The 13,037-nt window shown below is 32.0% G+C and overlaps 1 protein-coding gene across 1 annotated transcript; it reads right to left on the minus strand.

Moving 5' to 3' along the window:
- Window positions 1–7,340: 7,340 nt before the first annotated feature.
- LOC111380651 lies at window positions 7,341–9,390 on the minus strand. Its single transcript, XM_023004279.1, has 3 exons — window positions 8,188–9,390; window positions 7,779–7,856; window positions 7,341–7,501 (listed from the first exon to the last, which is right to left on the minus strand). Exons 1-3 carry the CDS (start codon window positions 8,294–8,296, stop codon window positions 7,347–7,349), a joined length of 342 nt encoding a protein of 113 aa, XP_022860047.1. The 5' UTR covers window positions 8,297–9,390; the 3' UTR covers window positions 7,341–7,346.
- Window positions 9,391–13,037: the final 3,647 nt, after the last annotated feature.

Genomic DNA, 13,037 nt, shown 5'->3' on the forward strand with positions numbered 1-13,037 from the left:
ACAAGCTAGTCACAATGGACAAGTTCAAGTATTGCTTGAACTTGATTAACATCTCTAAGTGATGGAAAAGATGCATCACAACCTATTGTCCTAGATGCTGTGTTTTCCCAAGTTATACTTTTCTAGGGTTTTTTCCTAAGGGATAAATATTTGTCAAAGTGAAGATTGTTGTGTGTGTGACTTATATAGAGTAGAACACGAGTTTATTAGATCAAATTTGCGGATGCCGAAGTGGAGCGAAGCAACAACATCGACCTTGCAAGTTTTAGTTTACTGTCTGCTTGTCAAAGAGACAGTATAGGTTGGAGGTATGGAGGCAATACCCCCACGATACAACACATGGGGTATTTTTTGTACTGAACCTAAAGTTTTGTATGAATTTGGACTAGGATTTGTAGAACTATTGATGATATATCCCTAATATTCAAATTAAATAAAATCCCCGCTTCACTCTTTGTGTATATAGTCACATCGTTGAACCACGTTAAGTACTTGTATTAATTTCTCTCTCAGTTTTCTATTATTGCATATAAAATTCAACACTTTAAAAAGAGGTAAGTGCATTTTATTATCTCCGAAAAGAATTATAAAATCTAACTAAACTCGACAAGTTAATTCCTAATATATTATAATCTTTATTGATAAGATTTAAATGTATGTGTGATCAACACTCTAATTTATTAAAGGAAAATTCCTCCGTACATGTAGCATTACTCAGAAGACAATAAAATCACTTGCATTTTTCCCAAGCTACTTTGTATAACAATTAAAACAACGTAATGACAAAAGAGAGTATAAACCCATGATAAGTTCATTAATGGCTATTACTAGTTTCGCTTTGAAATTTTCTTATAAAATCCAGTAGTTAGTAGTAATATATTCTCCTTGTCTCCTCTTCACCTCGCTACCCATGTTAGATTTTGTAGTCCAGAGAAAACCTTTCGAATTATTTTCATATTAAACCTTAAACAAACAAAAATTTCAAATCGATTCAAATCTCTTAAAAATGATGATCTTTTGTCTCATGGTAACCTGCTGGAATCCATTTTCCAACGAAAAAGGGACAAATTATTATTGCTTAAAGGTCGATTTAGAGTTCAGAAAGTCTTAAAATAACGCTGAATAAAACATAATTAACTAAAAACTGACAGTTTTTGTGACTATTGTAGATAAATCACTTGGATTCAAAAAAAAAAATAATAATAAAGCTTTGATAATCCTTAATTTTTTTTTTCCATGTTTCAGATTTTCTTATTCATTACTTTACCCTGAACAAAGATCTTGTAAACAAATTAACATAATTTTTTAGGGTACGCATCTTTTCAAAGACAAATTGTTGTATATATGACCGAAGTTCAGAAATACCATAATGTTTTAGGGTATATGAGAGTGCAGCTTGGTTAGAAATATCCTTACGACAAAGAAAGTCAGAAACTAATATAAGTGATCGTTTGATTACCCGCAAGTGAACGAGATCGTGAACAAGTAATATAATATTGTATAGAGTGTCGAACCCACGAGGATATGTATTTGATCCAGTTAAAATTAATAATACCCTTAATCGAATAGCAAAATCAAGTTGTGACTAAACAATATTAAATCTAGCAACTAAATTGAAAGCTAAGTAAAAATTTATCAAATTCGCGATGTGGAATTCCCCTTGCTACTCAATTTTTAGTTCAAAACTTAAATTGACAATTTGAAATCATGCTTGTTGGTCAATGTTTCTATTTTAATTAAAAACCTCTCTCGATAGTTATCAAATTTATTCCTCTCATGTGATCTTCATGTCCCTCGATGAAAGATGCGAACATGATAAATGCGTTAAATGAGCTATAACATCTTATAAAAACCATATAAAGCATAGATGTATATCTCTATCCTCTATCGACCTCACAATATTTATTATTTCGTGCTAATGATCCTATTGTCTCTCTCGATAACAACAAAATCCACAAACAATTCAATTAGTGGTCAGTTAATTGAAAAAACGTGAAAATGATAATAAACATCCGAACAATTAAACAAATTAACGTCAATTAAATTATTCAAATTAAAATTTCATAATAAGGGTTTATCACATCCCAACAAATATAAGAAATTGGCCTAACATATTGAAATTATAAAAAATCATATATAAGTGGAAGGACATAACCTAAATTTTTGATAAATTGTGAAGATGAAGATAAACCTTGAATCTCTTCAATAGTTTCTTAATGAATCTCCACTTGCGCTCTCTCTTCTTTGTTCAATACCAAGTTTGAATCTTCACTTGATTGAATTCTTGCAAGTCCCCTTCAATTCTCTCACCAAAACAATAAATTCTCCTCCTTTGATGATGATAATTGATAAATATTAGAGTATATTATGTATATGAGATACGTATGAGAGCTCCCTTCATGAATTCTCCTGTTGGGTATCTGTAGTGGTCAAAAATTGGTGAAAAGTCACGCCCAAATTGGTTTTCAAAAGAGTTCCAATCGAATAAGGAAAGTTACACTCGCACGCGAATTTTTTGTCTCTACACAGTAGTCAGTATTTTTATCATAACTTTGTCTTCCAATATCTGATTGAGTTGATTCAAAATGCATTGAAAAGCTAACTAAGAGGGCTACAATTTTCCTAGAGATAGATATTTTTCAATTCGGACGCTTATTATGCCTAAAATTGGTTGCAATTCTTGAAAAAAAAAATCTGGAAGATATATCATGTAATTGAAAGTTGATTTATGGTAATATTCTGATGATATTTCATTCCTTTTTGACTTCTAATTGCATCAAATTGACTCCCATCAATCTTTAAAATATCTCTCATGGTCCAATTCAACCATTAGATAATTGCAATTTGGTCTTCAACGTTGTACTTCGTCGATTTTTGCTTCTTTCTTTCAATTTAACTTCCAACCATCGAGTTTTACATAATAAATGAAATATACAATAAATTAAGCTATAATTACTTTAAAGAACTATTAAATGTCTATATTTTTAGATCTACATAAGTATATAAAATACATTTATCAGTAAGCTTGAAAATGATTATGAAAAATGAAATCGAAACTTATACACACATAATATTTGATAAAAAATTTAAAAGTGTAGTAATATTTACATCCATCATGAGGATGGAAAGGTGGCCACGCGCAAATAAAAATATTTCAAGTGGCTAAGAACTTGAAATTGCACAAACAGAAAATTATAGCGTTTTCCATAAATTGCTTCCAAATTTGATCAAAGTCAAAAGACTCAAAACATTAATTTCATCAGTACATTCTTAGTGCATCCCTGTAAAAGGGAGATTCTCTTCAGATAAATAATTAAAAAAAAGAAAAAAAAAGGGACCACTCTATTCCTACAGTTTTTTTCATATCAATTTTCACAGCGCACACACGTGCAAGTGGGTGGGGTTCACGATTAAAATAATCGCAGACCCCACCTTTGTGAAAGGAGTGCAAAAATTATTGTGAAAAAAATGACGTACAAATAGGATAATTGAAAAAAGAATATATTCTGCTTCATCGTCAGGACAGACACTGAAAACATATAAATCAGCAGATAATCAAAATGGGCTAGGGATTGCACGTGGGACGATAGGATGGCCTATAAATGTGTTAGAAATGACAATTACTTCATAAAAGTGAATAGCCGGTTGTCTAAATCGTTTAATTTGTCATTAGAAAGTTTTATGTAGATATTATCAAGATGTGATTATTTAATCAAGACATTAATCTAACCAAAATCGAACGTGCTCGTAGTAAGTTATTTGATACCAAATTTAAATTGGCTCCAAATCCATCCCTTCAAGTTCGCTAACTAAGAATAATGTTATTAACTAAAATCAATGTAAATTCTATTATAATTACATGTGGTGCAGTTATTTAACAATTTTTGTGGGAAGTTTACAGACATGAAGCTGGTGGACAACACAACAATTTGTATTCTTAAGACCTTAAACCAAGTATTTATTTCAAGCTTGAAGAGTTTAGTTAAACTCAATTTTGATCAAGATAATCCAATGTCAATTCAAAAATCTAAATATAACAATCATCTTGCTCGCGGCACTAAATTTATAGAGCGAGAAAATGGAAAAGAAAAAAAGAAGTAAAAATGACAAAACTTAAAAGATCCGACAAATATTTCATACCCATACCCAGGTCCTATCATGTCCAACACAAGTATTCCTACTATTTCGAAGAATCCGAACTTCAGAGTTCTAGACCGACAAAGGGAAAAAAAGATTATATATCAGCAAAGTAAAACATTAATAACTAACAGCAGTTGGCCTTTGGCCGTGATTAAAAATAGGCTTTCTAGTAACTTTCTTTTGCAGCATGCAAAGCAGCTAAGAATTTTCTTTGGAGCATGAGCAAACATAATAAACCTTTCTTTTTGATAAATTTATAGTCACTAAAAGTTGAGTCAATAAAAACTTCTTTTATTACTTAATCAGGCTCACATCAGTATTTTGAAAAAAAATAAAATAAAATAAAAATTACATTGTATTAAAGTATATAGCCTCAGAGATATCCAGTGATTTCCTGCTTTCATACAGCAACTGTAGTAGGTTCTCCCTGTAAAACAGGGACTTGAGGCCATCTACACCTCAATTACGTGGATTAACTCCTCATATATAAGATAACGTTCTAGCTTCCAACACAAAATTATTAAATTTTGGCAAAAGAAATTAGAAGAACAGTAACAAGAATGATTGGTTAATGAAATAATCAATGCAGGGAGATTATTAAAATTTGGGAAAATAACACATAATGCAGAAGAACTATTTTGTGTTAAAATGGCTAACAGAAAATCATAGATATATCAATGAACAATTTTCTCAACCAGAAGTGACAGTGATAAGCAATAAAAAGCAGTAAAAATGCTTATCACTGCCAACACCAACTGAAACTATAAATCGAATTGTAAAAATCAGAAAACATATATAAATAAAATATAATAAAACTATGATTTGTCTCATCAACCATTACTTCGATATTGTGTTTCAAAGTTGACCTTGTTCACAAAGTTGAGTGGTCGAAGAATAAAAGGACGCAGAGATTTGACGAGTTTGTGATTCAACCCTGGTGGAGGGTGATGAAACTGGGATTCAAGACGAGAAAGACAAGAGGGTGGCGCCTATGGTTTAGCATGTAGAACGAGATATATTGGTATTGAGCCAAAGTAATAAACATGTACAACATACGGTTTTGAGAAATTATTTACCTAATAAATAAACAATCATATGGTCATCTAAGACAATTACAACTATATACAAGATCAGACACAAAGATAACCAAATCTTTCCTTAGAAAATAATGCATGACACAACACAAAAACTAAAATATCTACAGCAGTTCTAGTCACAAATTTTATAAACATTAACTAGAATTATACTTCAAAATATAGCCAATTGTATAGATCATTGAATTTGTCATTCAAGAGAATGAAGTAGATTTTATCATAAAATGGAAAATGTTCATCCATCTACAAAGCCATGGTTGGATTACTAACTCAGTGTCTTGAAGATACAACACAAGTAAAATGTTGTGCAACTGAGAACTAGAGCTCGAAACAAAATTTTGGAGCTTATAAGCAGTGTCACATTTGGGTGGGGGCTCATTGGCTATTTTATAAGCACACAAAGTGTGGGACCACATATAAGATGCTACAAATACTCTACACGCAAAGTGTGGATTTGTGTGCTTATAAATGCCACAGATACTCTACACAAAGTGTTAAACCCGATTTCACACTTTGCGTGTTTATAACAAAGTCAAATTAATAGAATTAGATATAATATTGAGGCAAATTAAACTGTCAGGAATAAGTAATAAAGACAATAGCACATGTTCTGCATCTATTAGATCAGAGCAATGACATGTACCCGTGACTTATAAGTAATGGCCCCACAAGATGTGTGACTAAAAACATAGAGTGGACTTAAAATTAGACAATAAATAAAGCACAAAGTTACTTATTGTCTAATTCCAAGTGAGACCAACTTTTAATGCAGTTTTAGCCTCACATTGTGCGAGGCCTATAACTTATAAGCCATGGGCTTATCTACCAAACAAGCCAGTTAAGGGCCAAAATATTCCAAGACAACCGAGTTGATTCAACCTAGCCCACACAATTCAACATTTCTATAGTCCAATCAAAGTAAAGATAATTTCACATCCTACTTATGGGAAATTAATACCTTAAAATACCTTGATCTACATGACCTTAAGAAGCATTTTGATATAACTTGATAACATGACATCAGCTAACTAATATAACGATATTCAAGATACCGTATGAAAGTAATCTTATAACATGCACCCTCTTTTGTTAATCCTTATGTAAAATGCACAATCTTTCATCTTTTCTAATAAATAGAAATGAATGTTACACCATTTTAAAATCGAAACTATACTTACTAACAAAAAATGCTTCATTAATCAACAGAAGTTTAAAATGCTGATGAATTTTACATGAGATTAATTCAGAGAGTAATATAACATTATTATGTTAAGCTTGTGTCATAACAATTATTTTGGGGGTCCATTTATATTTTATGTTTTTAGCAAGACATTGTTAAACAGAAGAAACATAACATCTCATTCCATAAGTACTTTTGCTTTTAACAAGTTTGCCCTGTTCGGATTTTCAATTTGATACGTAATTTCATGACACAATCACGTTGTAGAGTAACTTTTTGGCCCAAGATACACCAAAGTGATAGGTTTTGTTTACTTAATGGCAAGGGTAATATAGCCTTTAGACATGCTTATCAAGGGATACATTTGATACTTCAAAGAAAAGTGTACACAAGGGTGTCAACTTTTGGACCACTATTGTTAATTTCAAAATTTCGAATTTCATAGCAGATTCTACTAAAAATCTTATTTTTAACTAAACCAAACATGGGCTAATTAACATAATAAAATGAAGATAATTCTCTCAATATTTACGAGGGGAAGCTAACCCCTATTCGTAAACCACATTACACATAACTAGTTCCTATAATATTTTACATTAAAGCATGTTTAGCTCAGCTTGAAAGCCGAAAACGGCTTCTGTAGGACAAAAATGCTTATAACAAGTTGTTTTCACACCAAAACCAAACTGATTCCAATTCCACCTTGGAAAGTTTGATAATTTAGACTTTATTAAATAACAAATGAAAATTTTCTTAAAATTTACATGTAGCGCTGTTATTTAACTCCATTCTCGTGGGATATTAATAGAGATGAAGCTGATAGACAACACAACAATTTATGAGTTCTTCAGACCCTAAACCCAATGTTTATTCAAGGGCAAAGAGTATAGTTAAACTCAATTTCAATCCACATAATGAATTCCCAATAAAGATCAATAAAAAAACAGTACTCTTAAGTTTCTTGAAATACATTTGAGGGAAATAGTTATTTTCTGGGTGAAAAAAATACCAGGACATATAGAATTCCTCTTTGCCTCAGTAGATAAGCTTTGATCACGTCTAGCGTAGCTCCACCAAGCAGGTTCCACTGCAAAAGCAGGGACTTGGCTTAACTCCACCTCATTTACTATCCAACGACAGCATCATTGGCACTCTTGATTGTAAATTTATATATCAGAATTGCAAAAATCCCCCATACTAACAGATTGTTTGGCTGTGCTTAAAAGAAGGCTTCTTAGCCAAATTCTCAGCAGCATGCGGAGAAAAGCAGTTAAGAACCCGCTTTGAAGCGCTGCCAAACATTAAATAACCAGAGTTTATAATAAATGTAGACCCAGTCAATAAAATTGGAGTCAACCAAAAACCTTCTTTAGAAGAGTTTATAGCCTCAGAGATTTCCACTGATTTCATGCTTTGATGTAGCATCCTCAAGTAGGTTCTCCCTGAAAAACAGGGACTTGACACCAACCACATCTCAATTATGTGGATTAACTCATCATGGACTACAGATAAAATAAGTTCTAGCCTCCAACACAAAACACTGTTTATCATTATTCACAATTATCGAATGAAAGATAAGAGTTCAGTCAACATTGGATTTTGTAGAGAGAGAGAGAATTCAATATGTTTAAAAAATCTGTCTCAGAAATAAACAGCTTTATCAATCAGCTAAAAAGAAAAGAAGGCTTCTCAGCTAATGTTTCAGAAGCACGCAGGGAATAGAAGCATTGTTTCTAATAAACGTAGTGTCAATAAATTGAAGCCAGCAAAAACCTCTTTTGGTAGATAATATAGTCTCAGAGATTTCCAGTGATTTCATGCTATGATGTAGCAGCCACAAGTAGGTTCTCCCTGAAAAACAGGGACTTGAAGCCAGCCACATCTCAGTTATGTAGATTAACTCATCATGGACTATATATAAGATAATTTCTAGCCTCCAACAGAAAACAATTTATTATTATTATTATTATTATTATTATTCAAAATTTGAATGAAAGATAAAGCTGATTCAACAAGCGATTTTGAACCAAAAAATAATAATTAAATCAGTTATAAGCACGATTTATTAATGAAATACACAAAGTTAGATAAAAATTATACAATCCTGCTACATGTACATTCTTTAGTATCTTTGTTTACATTGTGTCACATGACAACAGGACAATTAAAAAAATAAAAAAGACTATTTTCCTGTCCACAATTTTTTTTTGGAAACAAAAAGGATGGAAAAGCTGTGCAGAGCATTATTCAATTTTTATATCAATTGAATTCTCGTTTACTTTCTCAAGTTATAATTTTGAATAATGCTGTTTGTACAGATTTTTCTTTGAATTGATGATAACATCATCCATGTTTTCAAAAAAATTGTGGCCGAAGAGACGTTTTCTTTTAAACTGTCCAATGATGTATTACCATGTAAACAAAAATGTCAAATATGATATACATGTAGCATGACTAATAAAAATTGGCTCAGAAATAAACAGCTTTATCAATCAAGAATTTTCTGAAGCAGAACTGGCATTAAAAAGCTGTAAAATAGTCATCCCTGCCCACAGAAATTCAAGAGAAAATTCAAATTCCAAAAATTTAAAACAAAAATATAAAATAAATTAAGTTTCAACTCAATATCAAGAAATTCAACCATTATTCAAGTTCATACTTCAAGTATCATAAATCTCAGAAGCGCAGATAACCAATTAATCGTAGCCGAAATTAAACTAAAAAATAAAAAGGAATTCGAGCCTTCTAATTGGTACTGGTGTAGTTTTTGCACGAGCATCTGGGCATCTTCAAGATTATACTTTCTTGCCAGCCCAGAAATTTACGAGCTGTCCAACAGCCAGCGATATACATAGAAGAACTTCGAAGAGGAAGAGTTCTAGGTGAATTTATAGCACAGAACGAGGGTTTTGAGTGAGAAGTTTTCGAGGAAGTTTTGGAGGCGGGGAGTAGTCTAGGGTTTCAGTACATAAGAAATGATACATAAAGGAATGATTCAGAAACCCTAAAGCCCAAACACGCATTTGTAGAGCCGGAAAATGTCGCTTTGTCGAGTTAATTATTTCAATGGTCACTAAACTTAGACAATATCTTTGAATGATCACTGAAATTTAAAATATTGAGTTTTGATCACTAGATCTAGGTCCATGTCTTTAATTCCTCACTAAAATTTAAAATATCGAGTTTTGACCACTAAAATTTAAAAAATATTGTACATTACTCACTGTAAACTCAATATTTTTTAAAATTTAACAGTTATACTAGTAAGTAACGTACAACATATTCTAAGTTTCAGTGGTCAAAACTTGATTTTTTTTTTTGCACTTCAATGAGTAATTTAAGACATGAATCTAAGTTCAGTGAATAATCGAAGACATTGATCTAAGTTCAGTAATCAAAATTTGACATTTTAAATTTCAGTGATCAATAAAAAACATATACCTAAGTTTAGTGACAATTGGAACAATTAACTCCACTTTGTCCGAAAATGTTTGACACCCGAGGTAATCGACCTTCACAAAGTGCGCGGGTCCCATGTGAATTAAATAATAACCAACCCCTAGGGATGTCAACTAGGGCTGGACAAAACTCCCGAATCGAACCCGAACAGAACAGAACCCGACGGTTCTTCTCAAATTAAATACCCGAACGGGTATTTGAATCAAGAACCGACGGGTATGGTTCGATTCTCGATTCTAGGCCAAGACCCGAAGAACCGAATAAGAACCGAATCTCCATAATTTTTTAATTAATTTATTTTAAATAAGTAAAATTATTTTATTTTTTCTAAATAAATTTGTTAACTAGATAATTTAGTTCAAACCACAAAATATGATTTTCCTATTTCTAATATTTAGTTCAAAATCGACTTAATCAAATTGACCTCAATTTTATCCAAATATGTTATTCTACTGTAGTGTCGTTTCTACGGGAGAAAATCGAATTAAAGCTCTACAACATCTCTCTTAATTATTTTGAGCTCGCTATCTTTTTCTTTCTGTGATTTTAATAATCAAGTTTATGAAGAATTCAGTAAAGAGAGACGTGAAACACATAAGATTGAACTACGTTATTTTGTAAGAGCTAATATTAAATATATCATTAATTAAATTAACGTAACTTTGTATATATTAAAAAATTTAATTATAATACGGAGCCGAATGGAACCGAACCGGACCGAACCCGAATGGTTCCGTAATTAAGTTTGGACCCGACGGTTCCACTTATTAAATACCCGAAAATTTCGGGTCGGTTCGGTTCTGACGAGAACCGAACTGAACCGGACCATGTCCAGCCCTAATATCAACGAGCCGAATCGAGCAGACTCGAGAGTCGAAATTTTTTGCTTGGGCTCGGCTTGGGTAAAATGTCCGAGCTTTTTTTCGAGCTCGAGCCGAGCCGAGCCGAGCAAAAGCTCAACCAAAATAATTAGGCTCGACCCAAGCTTTCGGCTATGGCCTTTTCGAACTGAGCCCGGCAGGCTCACTTTTTTTTTTACTCTTTTTTTTTTTTTTTTGCTCTCTCTCTCTTCATATATAGGCAGCAGGCTACATCCTTGGAAAAATGGCAGAGTGTCCTACCTAAAATTAGGCAGCACGTTGCTGCCTTAAAATTTTTAATTTTTAATTTTTTTTGGATATACAAAAGGCCCTCAAGTCATATGGGCCGATTTGGGCTTGGCCCGGGAACCCAGATTGGGACTCGGCCTGAGCTTTGACCGGGCCTGCTCGGGCTTTTTCCAGGCTGAGCCACAGGCGACTTAAGCCAATAAGCCCGATTGCCATTTCTACCAACTCCCGAAACATGTGTTTTCGATCATCTTCTATGTGAACTATTATGTACCCCCTAACTTGGTCCGATAGAGCCTAGATCACATCCTTTGAGGCCCTTGAGGACTTTGTTCAAGCGGAAAATTAATAGTTAGTCCCTGTTTGGTGGGAATTATATCTAATTTTTAACAAATTTTGATAAAAAAATTGATAAAATATATAATCGAAAAGTTGTGAGATTCATAAAATATATGATTAAAATTAATTCTTCATTTTGATTTATATTAAAATTTAGATTTTAATCGGTATCAAACAGGGGTGTGGCCTTGTTTCACAACTATTATTTCAATTTTTTTTAACATACTCATTTTAAATCACATGCCCAAATAAATAATATTTTTTTGCGTACAATCAAATAATTTTCTACCCTTTACCACACAGTCTACTAAAATCATTATTCAACTTTTTTATTTAAAAAAAATAATGACACTCAAACATGGACTTAAGGTAGTTATAATAAACAATTTCAAAATTAAGAAAATTATTTTAAAGTTTCAAAAATCAGGTCTCAACTAAGATTTATTAGTTAAGTAGTTAATTAAAAAAGCCACAATATTATACAATTTATTTTTACAATTACATACATTATAGTTGCAAATCACAAATTTTATAAATCACAACTTATTTATCAGTCACATTTATCCAATTATTTAGTCACGTATTATTTCTTAATCACAAATGAAAAATTTTATAGGTCACAATTTCTTTATCAAACACAATTAATCAAATTAATAAATCATGTATTAATCCTCAATTACAAATCACAAAATTTATAGGTCACAACTTATTTGACAATAATAATTTATCAAATTAATTGGTCACAATTTCATAAATTGTAACTCATAATTATAAATTTAGTCGCAATTTCACAGTTTTAGTTCACATATTATGTATTGATCACAAATAAAACAATGTATTGATCATAATCAATCCAATAATTGATTACGAACACTTTTCATCAAACCCTGATCTCTCCCTAATCCCAATCTACCACTGATACCAATTGAATGCCGCGCCACCTCAATACCATTGTTGTCATTGTGTCTGCGTCATTGCCATCGTCGCCGCCGCCATCATATGTAAACCACCAACAGTCACCAACTAAAACTACCCTAAAACTCATGCTAAGCAAATCAAAGAAGAAAAACCCAGCAGCGACACTCATCACTAGAAGCCACAAACTATAGACAAACACAAATCGCAAACTATCGACACTCAACCAACAAACATCGCCAGTGTAGCGTGCGCAGTTCTACTGCATGTTGTGCCCAACATGGCACACGGCGTGCGACACTGCATATCCTGAGTAGATAGTTAGTGGAGCTCACTGAGTGAGAAAGAGAAGAGAAAAGAAACTTATTTAGGATTTTTGGGGTGATTGATTAATTTAATTTATTAATATTAAAGTTGAATTATCACCTACTTTTTTGAACAAAATTTAAATCTTAATTTTTAATTGGGGAGTTGAAAACAATGGTTGAGTGTAATTTCCTCTTTGTTCAAATTAAATTTCATGCTGGTGCAAATTTCAAAGTTTATACTTAAAAATTATTTTTTGCTTATTTAGCTGAAGATAATAATAGTCGTATAAATGATTTGACATTTATATAGGGCAATATCTAATCTAACACAAGCCTCTCAAATGTCAAGGTGGAGTTAGAGCATCACCAATGCATTCTATTGATTGAAGTTTATGTAACTAAGAAAAGTTTAAGATTGGATGTTTGATGATAGATGGTTACAACGTTCAAATTCATCTATAATGGATTTTGTCTATAACTCAAGTTCCATCTT

Source organism: Olea europaea, unplaced genomic scaffold (genome assembly GCF_002742605.1).
Source record: "Olea europaea var. sylvestris unplaced genomic scaffold, O_europaea_v1 scaffold218, whole genome shotgun sequence".
In the NCBI taxonomy this organism is placed as follows: Eukaryota; Viridiplantae; Streptophyta; class Magnoliopsida; order Lamiales; family Oleaceae; genus Olea; species Olea europaea.